The sequence below is a fragment of the Rattus norvegicus genome, chromosome 4 (assembly GCF_036323735.1).
Source record: "Rattus norvegicus strain BN/NHsdMcwi chromosome 4, GRCr8, whole genome shotgun sequence".
Lineage (NCBI taxonomy): Eukaryota > Metazoa > Chordata > Mammalia > Rodentia > Muridae > Rattus > Rattus norvegicus.
The window spans coordinates 63301607-63319770 of NC_086022.1; the positions used below are offsets into that span (position 1 = coordinate 63301607).

The window sequence follows — 18164 nt, forward strand, 5'->3', positions numbered from 1 at the left end:
TTTCTCATTATTCTGTTTCCTTTTGCATTTTGCAGCTTGTAGAGAATTAATTGGTCAAAAGAGAGAACCTCTTCCTTCTGTATACCAAGACCTAGAATAGTCACTGAGGGTTTTTGTTTGTGTATTTGTTTGGCTCTTATGATGCTCATAATTCTTATTGAAATATTTGCAAGCCAGGTGTCCCTGTTTTGTTTCAGTGATAGTCCTACTGTTTCCTCACAGAACTATAGGAACTAAGTTAGTAACATTAGAACCATGTTTGTGTACTGGCTTTTCTTTATATTGTTTCCAAAATCCAAGCAATCTTAGGTACAGTAGTCAAAAAGATGTTTATTCATGGAAACATTTCATAAAAATCACCTGATCATTGCTCTAAAGTTTACTTGACCCAAGTAACTAAGAGTGTGGCACATAATTGTAACTATTCCCAGTGTTAGGACATCGCAGGCCAGCATCTTCTATTCTCCAATAACAAGTTCAGAGCGTCAGTCATGCATAACTTCTCACATCTAAGAACAACACATAAAACTTTTAAGATCATGTTCTGCTTTTGTTCCCTTCTAGCATTTTAATGTCCATAAATTGTCATGGGAAGAGAATGGCTTGGGCATATGGCTGAAGTTGGTTAAGCCTGTCTTTTCCAGCTGAGTGAAAGGATTGTTGCATGGCAACTGGCTGAGAATCCCAGCCTGTGTGGATACACAGCAGACCCTTGGGCATGCTGAGGGCAGATGAGGGACGTGGAATGGTGGCTCGGGTGATTCGAGGGTATGAAGACAGGCAGGCCTCCTTCCACTCACCACTGCTTTCTTAACGATTCAGTTTATTCCCGAGATACCCAAGGGGAGCGGGGCATGGCCATGGTGGGAAGCGATCCTCTTCTCATTGGCTGTGAGTAAGACATCATTCACTCCCTCTTCCCATTACTGTTCTGTCATTGGGTGGGTATGCTCTATTTACTCTTTATGAATAATCAATAAGCCCACTCCACATCTACATTACTGCAAACCTAGCTAATAAGAGGCCCAAATCGATTTCAGCGCAATACTGTTTTTAATTTCCAAATGGTTTCAGAACATATAAATTTAGAAATATGAATTAGAACCTACACAAAATGAAGGTACATCTCATTATCATGATAAAAAACACCATCCAACAACAAATATATATATATTTTTTTTTCCCATTTGTCTGTCTAAGCCTGCCCTAAGTAGTTGCTTTTACCATGGCCATTTCCAGAGCTGACATAACTTCACTTATGCAGAAGCCTTGCAGTGAGCGTTTACTGATGCACACACTTCTAGGTCCAGTGGAGAACATAGTAATGCATAGTAATGAACTGAACCCACATCCTTCCCCCAGAACCTAGTGTCCAGACAGTTCTGAAATGTACACATGAATTTCACAGCAGTCCACACCACAGAGCCTCTCTCCTGTGTAATTCTTAGTTTTTTTCTCTATGGGTCAATGAAGATATTTTTCCTTCATCACAACCCACAGTAAGAATTTTTAAAACTCAAAATCCAGAACTCTCACATATGTGCTAAGTAAAGTATGTGAGTATTAAATTTATATTATACATAATGAGGACATGGCAGTTTGTCCTTGATAGCTATAATACACTCTGGTGTTTCGTGTTCCATTCAAGTCTCCTTACTCTTACTCCCTTGTTCTCTTTCACCCCACAGTTTACAATCCTTCAATCTGATTCGATTTTAATTGTTTCAATTCCACATGTCTTTCTCCTGAGCTCTCAAGGAACAGGTTTTCTGTCTGCATTGTGGCATCTGGTCATGTTTCACGGTAAGCACACAGAAAACAAGGAGATAGAGGTGCACTCAAATCTCACAACCTGAGGAAGAATGTTGCCTGCCATAGGTTCCTTAGAACTCTGACCTGCAGAACTGAGGGAAATCTGCCAGTGGCTCATCGTGACTCCGGTACAGAGATGAGCAGAGCAGGATAATGAATTATGTATAATTGAGAAATGATGCACATAGTCTTCGATTGGGCAAAAACATCCACCACCTCCAACTCCTAATACATTTCATCTCACTAATGGTCTCCTCTACTCAGTGTGCTGAGGATTTTTTCTGAAACTCTGACTTAAGGAATGAAATCTACCTTCAATTATTTATGGTTTAAATTAATGCAAATAAGACGCCCTGGCTTGCTGTGCTGATACTCATTAATAAATATTTCACTGGGTATTAGGAAGATTCAGATTGACTAAATGAGGCTCTTTTTCAATATAAACAAAAGCCCTGTGTTTCTTCGTTACTGTGCAGGGCCAGTCTGGCTTTCAGTGCTAAGTGAATGCTAGGTGGGTGCAGCAGCAGAGCTACGGCTCCTGTGGGAACCAGAGTCCATGGGGCTCCACAGTAAAATAATCCTCTCGTTAAACCAAATTTAATCTCATTAGCAGGGTAATTGTGCTAATAGGGGAAATGGTTGGCCAGGATAAAGAGAAACCCACATATTCTAACTACTCCTTTGCTTCTGCCATTGGAGAATTTAACACTGAACTGGGGTAAAAGGTGCAGATTCTGTGTTTGGCCTAAAAAGCTGGAACCGTAGTGATGCCCACATCTCTCACACTTACTGGACTTCCGTGCATCACTTGTGTCCTGTTGTATGTGCTCTTGGATCTTTGCTGTAGAAGTAAATTCAGGACTATAGGATCTTTACCCTGTGTGCCTCTTATGGCACTCTTACACTCTGTTCCAACAAAAAAATTATGCATCAGACCAGCAAGGTTTTAGTAGTGCAGACAAAAATGCATAATATGATCAAGATATCTGTAACTTAGTTATAAAAATGGCATTTCATATTTTTTATTATGGGGGTTACAATAACTGAATCAGTGACCAACTGTTATATTCTTCTGTATTTCTACCTATAGCTAAAGAAAAAAGGATAGGCTACTTAGAAGCCAAAACTTGGTTCAAGACAAAATCTCTAAGCTTAATAGCCATGTGAACTCCAGCTTATTTGAACTGAAGATTTGTCATGTGTAAAATGGAAAGAATTATCAGTGTCAAAATAGTCCTAAAGCAGAAAGAGATTAGATTATGTAAAAATCTACTGTAAGCAATGGTGTACATTGCTGGTATCTCTAGCTCGTAGAATACAGTGTAGTCGTAATCAGCAAATAGTCGCCGAATTAGTTATATGTTGGAGTTTTCCATCAACCTTGCAGTTATTTTTATTACCAGGATCTACTGTGAGTGATTATTTCCAAAAATCTTTATAAATCAGTGAAATAGATACTCCTATATCCCTTTTAAAAACAAAGAAGATTTATTAACGTCTCTTCCAATAACAGCTTATTGTATCTATTTTGCAACAAAACATGTGTGTGAGCAGTGTTGTAAAAAACACTTCATGGTATTAACAAATAAGAATGATGTCACCCAGCTGAGTACATGGATGCTGAATGCAGAACTGTTTCAAACTTGTCTGTCATGCCTGTGGCTGTCACTTTTCATAGTTCACCTGAAAGGTGAAGTTTCCTGTTTCTATTATACTAATATGTAAACTGTATCAAGGTTAAACTCATTGTTCATATAACTACTAGAAATTATTTCACACATTTCTTATGATACCACAAATTTTTTAAACCAATTTTTACATCAAAAATTTCTATTTATCTTATGGTAAAGCATATATTCTGTAATTTTCCTCATTTCTTTGAAAAAAATGTTTCTTAAATGAAATCAGGTGTGACTTTGGAGGTTTTTTCCTGTCCAAACAATTTCTTCTGTATTCAGTTCCAGTGTGTAGCAATATGCAGCCCACAGTGTAAGACAATGGGCAGTCGTGATCATAGACACTAACTGTTGCACAGCTGTGGTGTCTGTTCTGTGCTTTAGTATTTTACACCATAATGTGGACAGTGTTGGTTCTGTGGGAATTGATATTATCATAAAAATTCTTTTACAAGATTTTCTCCCGTTGGAAATGCTGTTTATTGATACATATCTACCTGCAGATTCTCACACATAATTTCCACTTCTGTACACTGTGGTCTTGTGAGCAGAATTTTAAAATCTGACTTAGCTTTACTGAGGAAAACCTGAAGGAAACGGACTTTTAGGGGTAGTAAAAGACTTTGGTTCCTGGCTTATAATGGACACATTTATGAAAGGATAGTGATGGAACATTGGCAAAGATAACTAGAGAAAATACTCGGCTTAGTTCACTTCTTATCCTAGGTAAGTGTTACACAGGCTCATTTTGTTGCGTTGAAACGCTAATAGTTCATGGCTCAAAGTGATCCAGATTTCAATGGGGATGACTTTAGCCAAAATGCCCAACAGTGGGGGGATGGGACCTGAAGAGACACCTCCAGGAGACAGACAGTGGGGGATGGGACCTGAAGAGACACCTCCAGGAGACAGACAGTGGGGGATGGGACCTGAAGAGACCACCTCCAGGAGACAGACAGTGGGGGGATGGGACCTGAAGAGACCACCTCCAGGAGACAGACAGTGGGGGATGGGACCTGAAGAGACACCTCCAGGAGACAGAGAGTGGGGGGATGGGACCTGAAGAGACACCTCCAGGAGACAGACAGTGGGGGGATGGGTCCACCCATGTACCTTCAAAGTTCTTGACTCGTAATTGTTTCTGTCTAAAAGAAATGCAGGGACAAAGATAGAGCAGAGACAGAAGGAAAGGCCATCCCAAACCCTAATACTATTACTGATGCCATGCCGTGCTTGCAGACAGAAGCCTAGCATAGCTGTGCTCTGAGAGGTTCTACCAGCAGCTGACTAAAGCAGATGCAGAGACTTACCAGCCAACCATTGCGCTGAGTTTAGGACCCCTAAGGAAGTAAAGTTAAGGGAAGGATTGAAGGAAGGCGACCCCATAGGACACCCAACAGTATCAAACTAACCTGGACCCCTCAGAGCTCCAGAGACCAAGCCACCAACCAAAGAACATGCACAGGCTGGTCTGTGGCCTCCAGCACATATGTAGCAGAGGACTGCCTTGTCTGGTCTCAGTGGGAGAGGATGCACCTAATCTTGTAGAAACTTAATGCCCCAGGGAAAGAGAATGCTGTGAGGTGGAGGTAGGCGATGGGGGAGGGGAGGGTGGAGAGCACCTTCTCTGAGGCGAAGAGGAGAAAGGAATTGGGTAAAGAGAAGGGGGACCTTCCAAGCAGGAAAGGACTAACTGGAGTAAGTCCAAGAGGCCTTTAACCTCTGTACAATGATAGTTTTGTGAGAATTTTTTCATGATGTTTCATTAAACATAATGTCCTGGAAAACACATGTGGTGTTATGGAATGAGAAGACAATCATGGTTGAGTTGTATTGACTCAAATACTCAAATAAAACAAGATAAAGATAGAAGAGTGTAAGGCTCAGGATTCAATTAGTACTGTGTGTCTGGGGTTCATCTCATAATTATTTGCTGGGAATAACACATTATCTTGCAGGTACTTTTTTCTTAGATTGCTGTGCATTTGGGTTGGCAGTTAATCAAGTAATAGTAAACATAGAATGGGTAAGACACAATCTAAACTATGACCAGGAACAAGATAAGCTGCCAAGTAGGCTCATTAGAGATAATCCAAGCTGAGCTTTCTAAGGCATTCATTTACTGCACATAATAAAAAATCCATCCCATTAAGGAACACTGAAAGAGAACCAAGTAGCTTGTCTGCCATATATTTTTAAAATCTTAAATTGTTTGAGAATTTTATCATGCATATAATGTGTTTTGATCAAGTGGAATCCCCCATCCCCTCCCTTCATCTGCTCCTATCCCCAACCACCACTCTTCCTTGGTGGTCTTCCGTTACCCACTGTTGACACTTAGTGCTGCCAGTGTGGGTGGGCATGATGTAGCGCCAACTACCAGATAGGCTGCCTTTCCTCCCACCAGTATCCATTGCTACCAGCTCCTTGGAGAGCTCAGGGTAGAACTTTATGTACCCCTGCCCCAGCCATGATAGAATTTTGGGTGTCTTGATCTTATGCATCTTGTGCATTCAGTCGCAGCTGTGAGTTCACATGTGCAACAACCTTGTCGTAACACACGTCTATTTTGGATACATGATAAATTTCCAGTATTATTTCCAGTATTGATTTCTGTTACTGATACCTGAGTGCTATTCAGGTCATACCAAATTCACTGAGCTTCACATGAGAGAGCAGGGCTAAGATGCAGATAATTTGTCTTTAAATGCCATATTTCGATACATTTAACACAATGCATGATCATCTATTTTACATGGTCTTATATTTCTTGCACCACCTCAGCTCCCTTATCATCTTGTTTATCCAACCATGTTTATCTGTACAACAGAACATTAAAATGGCCCATGCATAGTGACCACTTTAAAAATCATAGCCCTTAATGACCAAGACTAAATAAGCTATAATAATAATTCAATACTATTATTTATTAGCATATTTATTAACTGTGCACCAGTTAATTAATTTGGATGCTTCAGACATGATTCACTGGTACATAAAACATAGTTACTGCTCTGAGGGAGCATGATGGTGTCACCAGAGAGGAAAAGTGAGAAGTGCTGTGAAGTAATCAACTGAAGTAGTTACTTTACCACTGAAGACAAGGAATTAGAGGTCAGGGACATTCTACACTTGGAGTCAGTCCTGAATCAAAGGCTGCGGTGAAGAAAAAAATTGACAGTTTGTAAACCTCTAGTTGTTCTGCCACAACTTAGAAGAAGATTCAGGGTGCCCTGAGAATACCACGTGAATGTTTTGAGAAAAAGCACTAGGTTTCCTTCTGTGTGGGTTATACAATGGACATATATATATATATATATATATATATATATATATATATATATATATATATATATGCATAACTACTAAGTACCATGGTACCTACAGTGAATATGGAGTGTCCCCTCTTTCCGGGAAGTTGTAACTGGTAGAGTGAGGGCTTCTCACACCGAGTGTTATGAGGATATAGTGTTCACTGTCTTTGCTTTAGCACCATGGGCAACATAAGATACATACTCCATATATATTGCCCAGATAAGCAAAGTGGTGAGCAGAGAATGATAATTTGTCTTTAAATGCCTCGTTTCGATACATTTAACACAATGCATGATCACCTATTTTACGTGGTCTTATATTTCTTGCACCACCTCAGCCCTCTTATCGTCTTGTTTATCCAACCATGTTTGGCTGTACAACAGAACATTAAAATGGCCCATGCATAGTGACCACTTTAAAAATCATAGCGCTTAATGACCAAGGCAGGGAACATCTCTATACATGGAAAGTCTCTAAATCTGGAAGTTTCTTGCATAAATAGCAAAGTTAGGAGAAAATGGTAGATGATCTTTGAGCTTGACCCAGGGTGATTGTGAAAATAATGGTGTAAATATGGAAATCATAGGAGAGAACTGTAAAAACAATGGGAACTCAGCAGTAAAGAGTTCTTCTAGGTGAGACATAATTTGAATTACCAGGAGGAGATCCAGTTGGAAGTACCTCGCAGGGGCTGGGGGTTTAGCTCAGTGGTAGAGCGCTTGCCTAGGAAGTGCAAGGCCCTGGGTTCAGTCCCCAGCTCCGGGAAAAAAAAAAGAACCAAAAAAAAAAAAAAAGAAAGTACCTCGCAGGTAATTGGGAATGCTGGTCAGGAGCCAGCAGTTTAAACTGAAGATAAGATTTACTATATTTTAAGGTAAATATTTGGTTTTGATTTATTAAAATATTCTTACCAGCACCATATCTTTTCTATCCACATATTTTTCTATCCACATACTCAAACTTGAGTGTGAACCTATGTCTTTTGATAGCCCACCTCAAGTATCTTGATCCTAGGGCTGAATGTCTGAGAATGAGAAGGGTGTGTTAGAACAGGCGGAAGTCCAGCATGGTCTCTGGAGACTTACTATCTAGGTCATAATTTTGCCCTACACTTACCAGCTATTTGATCATGAGTAAGTATCTTAATGTGTGATGCTGCCCTTTTGGCTTCCACCTGGCAATTATAGAAGTGTTCTATTCTGCAGCATCGAAAGCCCATGTGACACAGAGCCCAGTAACTGCATACAGTACTGCCTCTGTGGGGCATCTCAGTGCCATCCGGTGAAAATGGACACAATAGTGCAGTCCTAGAGTGCCTTTGAAACTCATATTAAGGAATCCTTATGAAGCTCTTTGAGCCAGAAAGGTAAGAGCTGTGTGACTGTAAACAGTTATTAATACTGATGTAGCAACAGGTACAATGTTGGCCATGTTCCCCTGCATTCTATATTAGTTGCTGAAGGCCACTGATCTCCAGCGCCATAAGAGTGCATTAAGTATGCTGCACTCACATTGCCAGGCCACGTGGTAAGCTGCTTCTGCTAAATTCTTCTTGGAAATTTTTGACAGCTTTGTACTTTATATAATAACATGAGAATGTATTTAACTTAAGTAAAGTAAGTTGAAGCAATAAAACAGAATTCAACCCTATCAGAACAGAAAGATTATCATCTTGCCTTTGTGCTTGGTTCAGCGATCCATATTATTGACTTATTTATTTGCATCTTAAGGGGTTAAAGAAAGATTGTTTTATATTAAGGGTTAGAGTTTAAGTCTCATTTCAATTTCTAAATTATATGCTTAAAAGTTTTAACAGCTGTCATTTTAAAGAGGCTCACTTCATTTCTCCTTAAGTGCTTTTCAGTCTGGAGGGAGCACTTAAACACAGTCTCAAATCATCTGCAATACACTCATGGCAAGACATTGGAAAGTTAAATTTGTTTGTAAGCCTGCAGAGTCCAAATTTCATAGGTAATACTCCTTTCTCCCATTACTTAATGATTGTTACCTTGCTTCTCCTTAAGGCCCAGGCCTGAGTCTCACTCATCACAAATGAGAGCGCCCCAACCCCTTCTGATTTCATTAGTTCAGCAATTCTCTCCTAGGGGCACAAGCCGAGGACACAATTGGGCTCTGCAATGAAGAGCTTGTTTTGTACTTTTCCCCCAGAAAATCTGTATATACAAAAGGCACAGATCGTAGTTAGACTCAGCATGAGCAATTACAGACGACTGAGGGAAAGGCTCTCCCCGATGTGCCAGTGGCTCACTCCCATGAATTAGGAGGCAAATGTGCTCCAGTGTGCATTAACCTTCATGGATTTTTCCTCAGTTCTCATGTTCCACTGGTTTGTGGTCTTACATATGCCTGTTGCTGCTGTTTCTGAATGAGTCCCTTGCAAATCATCCCTAAATGATCTTTTTTGACTCAGATAATGCAAGTAAGTTGTCTATATCTCAAATCATTTCTGTCGAAGCGTCTTCACTTCTTTGCCCAAATTGTCTTCCAGTTTGCTCTTCCTTAAATGTTAATGTGAGAAATATCAAGCACATATGAAACATGTCTTAACCCACATGTGCCTTGTTGCTTCTTTGTTTGCAGACCAGGTTGTTTTGGGCATTTCTCCTGGCCTTATTTAGATTGTACTCCAGTGTCCCACCTGTCTGTATAACTGCTGTCAGCTCTGTACAGGATGAGCTCCTGCCTGAGAATACAGTCTTTGATAGGTTCTAGGTTGATATCTTTTTCCACACAGATCTAGTATAATAGGTATTTTGACTAGACCTTGTCCTAATAAAAGTCTACTTCAAGCAGCTATTTTCTTTCAGATAAATAAAGGGTGCGTGTCAACAGTAGATATAGATGTTCTGTATTTGATATTGTGTGTAGCTGGTGCCTGGCCCAATATTTTGGTTGAAATGAAAGCAAAAATGATGCTTTACAATGACATAGATATGTAAAAAGGAGGCAGAGCAAGGGGCTTGGAATGCTTGAATAAACTTTTAACTAGTTTATAAATTTCCTAGATAAGAACCACATCAAGATAAAAAGTATTTAAACTGTTGGGTGAAATGTAGGCAGTGGGGTACCCGTCCCTGTGTCCCAGAGGACAAATCGCTTGCTGTGAGGGATCAAACATACAGTCTCACATGCACAGACCTTTAAACTCCCTCATTAATACTGTGAAGTGAAAATATTCAGTTTAGTATTTACAAATATACAACTCTCCGTACTAGATTTAGGGAAGAAGATCCGTATTTTAAACTTGCAGTAAAAATTAATCATGTGTGCTCATCCTTTGCTTTATGGTTTTTCCTCTTTTACAACCTTTGCTTAAGGAGGCTTATTTGGAGAACAGTTTTAAAAGTCCTATAATTAGGTCCTCCACACATAGCGCTCTGCAGATCCTTCCCTTTGATTCTCATTGTCTCCTTCCTTCCGCGTGCACACACACACGCACCTGTAGTGTGCATGCTCCTTATTAGAAGGCCTGGGAAATCCCCATGTGACAGCACTTCCTGAATTAGAGAACACCCCTTTCCCCGGGTTCCATCTGTGTTCTAGCTTAACTCTGAGTGAAGTATTTTCATTCCTAATGGGACTCTCTTGACACGATCAAATATTCAATGTTTCTTTACTCCCATAAAGCTAATGAGGAGTTTTGATGAGAAGATTGTACTTTTTGATGATTCTCCTCTCTGCCTCTGTCTCTCCCTCTTGCCTCATGTTCAACAGACCATTTATAAAATGCTTATTGGTAGGAAAAACAAACAAATACCAGACAATGTTGTGGAGATTAGGGGAACAGGAAATAAAATATAAAGTTGCCCACAAATAAATATATATATAAGTATGTATATATATATATATATATATTGAGAGAGAGAGAGAGAGAGAGAGAGAGAGAGAGAGAGAGAGAGAGAGGAGCTACTTAAAATGTTTGTAGTTGAAATAGCTCACCGGAAGCAGAATGAAGATGTCCACTGTAGGGTTATCTATAATAAAACCTGGACTAACGTTCCATAACAGATGTTTCATTTCATAATGTGTTCATTCTCATGACAGACCTAGTTTATGCTATGCTGTGAAAGGGGTGGGGAAGGTACTGTGAACAGCCATATTGCCCAAAAGGAAGACAAGTGACAGCTGACAGACTTACTGACTGCTCTCTCACGAAGAGGAACCCATTGACACTGGAGTGGTTCTATAGGGATGAACTTTTCTTTTTAATTGTTCACTGGGACCTCTAATCTAAACTCTTGCCTGGAGGGCACTGTTTATCAGGCAGATTCCATCCTCGTTTCAAGAACTATGGTTTGAGATAAAAAGATGTGTTTCTTTGTTCTCTATCTTGTTCTGTATATTTCTCCCAAAAGTCTGCTCTGTGCAGATGAAGGCATGAGGGAAGCATGTTACACTTTGCTTCAGGCCACATGGAGGTTTGGGTCATCCTGGACTGTTTGTTTGTTTGTTTCTGAAGGATTCAGAGTCTTAGTCTAGTTATCAGCGTGTCCTGCTAGGGCCCTCCATCCTCATTCACACCTGCACACTAGGAACACTACTAACTAGTAGAGCAGCCATACTTACCCAGTACTTGCTGCATGTAGGAGCCCTCTTTCTCTCTGTCATTCTTGCCAAAAACAAGCACAGGTCAACCATACATTTGCATATTTTCATGTTTAAAAATGTATACATGTTAAGGCATATATAACATGATAGAGAATGGCTAACAAGGCTAAACATATATGATTAACCTTCACATGATTACTTCGTTTGTAGTAAAAATACTTAAAATCTTATTGTGTGCTTTCCATAGCATTAATTTTTATCTCCATCCGTACAGTACATCTCCTGAGTTTACTTCTTGTTTCTAACTGAATGTGATGTCCTTTGATGAGCGTACCCCAGCACCATCCTGACTCTGATAACTATCATTCTTCCCACTTTCTGACTAAAGAAGAGTCTGAGAACAGCCTTCATTTTTAATTCTCCCATGTTTCATGCTTTCTGCTAAGATCCCTCAGAGCTCTGAGAGCAGATTTAGAAACATGTTGAGTGGATTCCCTCAAGTTAAAAATGGCAACATCAACCTGGAGGTGCCGTTGGAGATGGATGTGTGTATGCTGTAGGGAATGAGTGGCTTCTGTTCAAGAGAGATGGCTCACTGAAAGTGATGGGAGCCCTATACCAATGCTGCTTGTAGCCATCTCATGTTTTAGGGACATCAAAGACAAATACATCACGAGAGAAAGAAAATGTGGATAATTTAAGATTTCTGTCACTTTGAGAACAGGCCTGACTAGTAAAAAGTTTCTTTGTATAGTTGGTTAAGATTTTGAAACGAAAATGAAAGTACTTCTGTTAAGAAAACTTTTTCTAGTCCTTCTAATAGAGGCAAATGAGACCCTAATGAAAGGAGTTTTTCTCATTTGTTCCTTGGCAGATAAAAGAGCTGCAATAGTTTCCCCTGGCTCAAGAGGACCAGAACGCCCTTGGTAGGGCTCCTCTGCAAGTTCCATGGAGTCAGAAACATTCAGGGGCAGTATGGAATTGGGATGTCTTAGAAATAAAATTATGGCTGTCACTGACTGGTTTTGTCTCTCACTTCCCTGCCTTTCTTCTACTCACTATCTCTTTAAAGATTCACGAGGTCGTCCTCTTCCCTATCTTTGTTGAAATGAGTCTTGTTTCAGTTTCTCATTGCTTTCTAGAATTCCGTGAGTCACAATTTTCATCATCACCCTTTACTTCCTAGCATGGTACATATGCTCACAAGCACAAATGCGAGAGGAGGTAGAGAGCGGCCGGAGTGGCGCACAATCAATGGAATAGCAACATTGTAGTAAGTTCTTTCATTGAGTCAGCTATAGTTTTAGTAACAAAACTTAAGGAATTAAATGTGGTCTAATTAGATAGTAATTTGCAAAGTTTAGTCTGTGATATATATAGGCAATTTAAAATTTTTCGAATTTAATTTTAATCTAGTTAGCTAACTTTTCAGTTTATAATAAGCATTTTTAAACTATTGAAAATTGTCACTCCCGTTTGCAAGACTTCACCTCATCCCATCTCCTTGAGATACCTGTTGGGTTTTTTTGATACTCCATGATAAAGTATACAATGAGAATATATAGTGCTCATAAAGTTCTTCTATACTATCAAATACACATTGATCTTCACTTCCCTTTTTTCGCTTAACCTTGTGAGCTAGGAACTTTTCATAGCCAAGTATTCAAAAGGTTTTTCATTTGGAGACAGAGACAGGTACACAACATTTGGTACGTACTGCACCACGGTCCTTTATTTTTCACCTAATTGATTGTTAAGATTATTTCTTGTCTTTAGCCTTTGGAAGTATTTCCCAGAGGTTGTTTCTGGGTGGAAAGGAAATCCATGTGTGGTTTTTCGTTATACTGCAACAGGCTTCATGCCCTCTGAGCAGCTTTTCCTTACATCAGTGCTGGGGGAAGAGCCTCCTTCACCACACTCACACCAACACGTGATGGTTTCCAGCCATCACAATGTGGCCTATCACATACGTTCAAAAACCGCAATGCTGTAGTACTTAATAATTATTTTATTATGAAGTTGAGGTTTTTCCTGTTTAAGGAACATTGCTTTCTCTCACTCTAAAGGCCTTTTCCTCCTTTTGACCACTTTTCTTCTAAGGTCTTTATGTTTTTCATATTGTTTTTTTAGACAACATTTGTGATATAAGTTGAAACTGTGCTTTTCTAGTTATATGTTCCTTTTTTGTCTTGACTTTCTTTTTCTCCTCTTTTCTGAACAAACATTATAAGCAGCCCTTACTTTGCATGACATTGTAGAACTGCAAAAATGACCATGTAAGGAAACAATGCAAGCTATTCTTAATTAGTTTGTGTTTTCTAGAAAGTTCTGTCAAAACATTAAAAGCTCTTACTGTCACTTGTAAAAATATGTGGAAATTAAAAGCAAAGAAACTAGGATCTAAAATATGCTCAGTAGCTGGAACCTTGGAAATACACTTAAAGTGATTTAAAATATCAAAATGAACTGAATGGCGCTCCTGCCTTTATACTGTACTTGGTGCGTCTGCATGTGTATCTTTTCTGGGCTTGGCAAACTTTTGTGCTTCTACATTTCAGTCAATTGTGAGCAGTTTATCCTTCTTTTCCCCTTTGCTATAAAATACCTCCAGGACTTTCCAGCATTTCTTGCTCTGTCTGGTGAACCATCCCTCTTTATCGTTGAACCTCTTTCCTATCACAACCAATTCCTGGGTTTATTTTGAGAAGTTTTATTTTGGTTACATGTGTTTCTGAAATGGCAGTGTCAAAATTATGTGGTCTATAACATTTTTTACATTCAGTCCTATTTTCACTTCATCTCATTTAGCTTTGTTCCTGTATTTTTTCTGTACTAGCCAATTATTTTGGCTATCTGCTTTTTCTAAAATGCTATATGGCCTTTTCACTTGGTGACAAGAAGATTATATAACCACATATTTGATGGTCTATATGTGAACTGAATAGACAGTACACAGTGGTCATTTGCAATAGATTCAAAAGAAGTGATTCTTTACTGACCACAGTACACAACAGCTATTTATACCCAGAATTCTGCTGGCATAGCACCATAGTTTGGCTTTATGTAGTTACACTGAATGAACGATGTTAACTATACTGTGATTCTATAAGATTTAAGCTATGCTGTTGGAGGCTGATATTACTTAACTGAACTATATATTATGAACTACATATATATTAAATTTATATATAATAAACCATTGAAAGCAAGGCAATCTCCAGAAAATTGAAAACAATAATGTATATTCATCTGCGAGTCAAGAATAACTGTTAACATTCTTGTATATATACCATAAAGTTTTTTTTTTTTTTTGGTTCTTTTTTTTTTTTCTGAGCTGGGGATCGAACCCAGGGCCTTGCGCTTCCTAGGCAAGCGCTCTACCACTGAGCTAAATCTCCAACCCCCATAAAGTTTTGAATAAAAGAAATAAAACATTAAAAATAAAGTTGAAATTCTCCTTTGTCTTCCAGCTCCTCTTCTTTCCCTTTCTTAGCCTGCAAACTCGGGATCATCAAGCATGAAAGAGACTCATGTCTCACAAACTATATTTAAGCAATCTCAATGAGAAATGTGCCCTGTTTGTGAGTCTGCCCTTTAATTTGTCCTATAATCTTGTTTTCTGCTCATCATACTTTTCCTTTGACTCCTATAGTCTTATTTTTTTTTGAGAATTTATGAAAGTATTTTGCTATACCCTGCATAGAAGCCATGCTTTTCTGTTCCATTCTCTTTTATTTAACTAGTAAAATAAAGTTATTTTAAAAATTGAAACTTGTATTGAGATGCAATGATGACCTTGCTATCTCCATGGAAACAGCCTGAGGCCACAGATACTGATGTGTGAGATGTCATATTTATGTTTTTCTGATCTATTTAAGCACCTTTTTTCTCTGTTTGTCTTCCAGATTTATTCAGGAGATTGAGCATGCCCTGGGACTTGGCCCTGCCAAACAGTGTCCTCTTCGAGAGTTTCTCACTATATATATCAAGAACATCTTCCTTAATCAGGTCTTGACTGAGATCAACAAGGAGATCGAAGGTGTCACCAAAACCTCAGACCCCTTGAAGATCCTAGCTAATGCAGACACCATGAAGGTTCTGGGCGTGCAGAGGCCTCTTCTACAGGTAGTAAGGAGAGCCTGCTCTTTTTCTAGTTGTTTAAAATGGATTTTGTATATGTGTATTTCTGTGAGTCACTTGTGTGCCTTTTGCCTGCAGAGGCCAGAGCAGGGTATTGGATCTCCTGAAACAAATGCTTAAAAGCAATATGAAATGGGTGTTAAGGATCAAACCCAGGTTCTCTAGCAGACCAGCCAATGTTCTTAATCACTGACCTATCTTCTCCAGCCACCAAATTATTGTTCTTTAATGACCATTTATGAATTGGCAAGAGTCATAACTTTAAAAAAGAAGAAAAATTACCATCTGGTTCTGTGTCCCAACAGGGACAAACAAGAAGAAATAACTGAAATAGACACTAGGGATATTTAAGTCTGATATAGTTTGGATGATGGAAATTCCTAACGTCATGAAGGGAATTTAAAAAGAAAGTTTGACTACAGAGGATGGTGAGTCTCATTGACATTCAGGCAACTCTTTACTGTTTGTCTAGAATTTGTCCTTGAAAGAATTGTTTTTCCACTGGTGAATGCATTCCCAGAGTAGGAAGGATTAACAGGAATGAAAGTAGGTACCCTATATAACCTCAATTACCAGTGGGAAGTCAGTTCTCTGAACCATTTTTTTTAGGTAGTTCATGTAAATAACTAGACTAGCTCAGTGAATTTAAACCACTAAACTGCCACACCCGCGGATCCCGGCCCGCAGCAGCTCTCTGCTCCCAGACCCGGTGAGAGAGAGACCCAACCGCCTGGTCAGGTGGGCACTCCTGAGGCTGCAGAGCGGAAGAGACCACCAACACTGCTCACCCCTGCCCACATCCCTGGCCCAAGAGGAAACTGTATAAGGCCTCTGGGCTCCCGTGGGGGAGGGCCCAGGAGCAGCAGGACTTCTGCGCCTGAGACACCGCCGGAACCTGAAAGAAACAGACCGGATAAACAGTTCTCTGCACCCAAATCCCATGGGAGGGAGAGCTAAACCTTCAGAGAGGCAGACAAGCCTGGGAAACCAGAAGAGACTGCTCCCTGCACACACATCTCGGACGCCAGAGGAAAAAGCCAAAGACCATCTGGAACCCTGGTGCACTGAAGCTCCCGGAAGGGGCGGCACAGGTCTTCCTGGTTGCTGCCGCTGCAGAGAGCCCCTGGGCAGCACCCCGCAAGCGAACCTGAGCCTCGGGACCACAGGTAAGACCAAATTTTCTGCTGCAAGAAAGCTGCCTGGTGAACTCAAGACACAGGCCCACAAGAACAGCTGAAGACCTGTAGAGAGGAAAAACTACACGCCGGAAAGCAGAACACACTGTCCCCATAACTGACTGAAAGAGAGGAAAACAGGTCTACAGCACTCCTGACACACAGGCTTATAGGTCAGTCTAGCCACTGTCAGAAATAGCAGAACAAAGTAACACTAGAGATAATCTGATGGCGAGAGGCAAGCGCAGGAACCCAAGCAACAGAAACCAAGACTGCATGCCATCATCGGAGCCCAATTCTCCCGCCAAAACAAACATGGAATATCCAAACACACCAGAAAAGCAAGATCTAGTTTCAAAATCATATTTTATCATGATGCTGGAGGACTTCAAGAAAGACATGAACACACTTAGGGAAACACAGGAAATCATTAATAAACAAGTAGAGGCCTACAGAGAGGAATGGCAAAAATCCCTGAAAGAATTCCAGGAAAACACAATCAAACAGATGAAGGAATTAAAAATGGAAATAGAAGCAATCAAGAAAGAACACATGGAAACAACCCTGGATATAGAAAACCAAAAGAAGAGACAAGGAGCTGTAGATACAAGCTTCACCAACAGAATACAAGAGATGGAAGAGAGAATCTCAGGAGCAGAAGATTCCATAGAAATCATTGACTCAACTGTCAAAGATAATTTAAAGCGGAAAAAGCTACTGGTCCAAAACATACAGGAAATCCAGGACTCAATGAGAAGATCAAACCTAAGGATAATAGGTATAGAAGAGAGTGAAGACTCCCAGCTCAAAGGACCAGTAAATATCTTCAACAAAATCATAGAAGAAAACTTCCCTAACCTAAAAAAAGAGATACCCATAGGCATACAAGAAGCCTACAGAACTCCAAATAGATTGGACCAGAAAAGAAACACCTCCCGTCACATAATTGTCAAAACACCAAACGCACAAAATAAAGAAAGAATATTAAAAGCAGTAAGGGAAAAAGGTCAAGTAACATATAAAGGGAGACCTATCAGAATCACACCAGACTTCTCGCCAGAAACTATGAAGGCCAGAAGATCCTGGACTGATGTCATACAGACCCTAAGAGAACACAAATGCCAGCCCAGGTTACTGTATCCAGCAAAACTCTCAATTAACATTGATGGAGAAACCAAGATATTCCATGACAAAACCAAATTTACACAATATCTTTCTACAAATCCAGCACTACAAAGGATAATAAATGGTAAAGCCCAACATAAGGAGGCAAGCTATACCCTAGAAGAAGCAAGAAACTAATCGTCGGGGCAACAAAACAAAGAGAATGAAAGCACACAAACATAACCTCACATCCAAATATGAATATAAAGGGAAACAATAATCACTATTCCTTAATATCTCTCAATATCAATGGCCTCAACTCCCCAATAAAAAGACATAGATTAACAAACTGGATACGCAACGAGGACCCTGC

At 39.7% G+C, this 18164-nt stretch overlaps 1 protein-coding gene across 1 annotated transcript in view; it reads left to right on the forward strand.

Annotated features, from left to right (window-relative positions):
• Exoc4 (exocyst complex component 4) overlaps positions 1 to 18164 on the forward strand; it is a 776646-nt gene that overhangs the window by 526711 nt on the left and 231771 nt on the right. Inside the window, 1 exon segment of the mRNA NM_053875.1 lies at positions 15278 to 15497. Within this exon segment, the coding sequence (NP_446327.1) occupies positions 15278 to 15497 (220 nt within the window).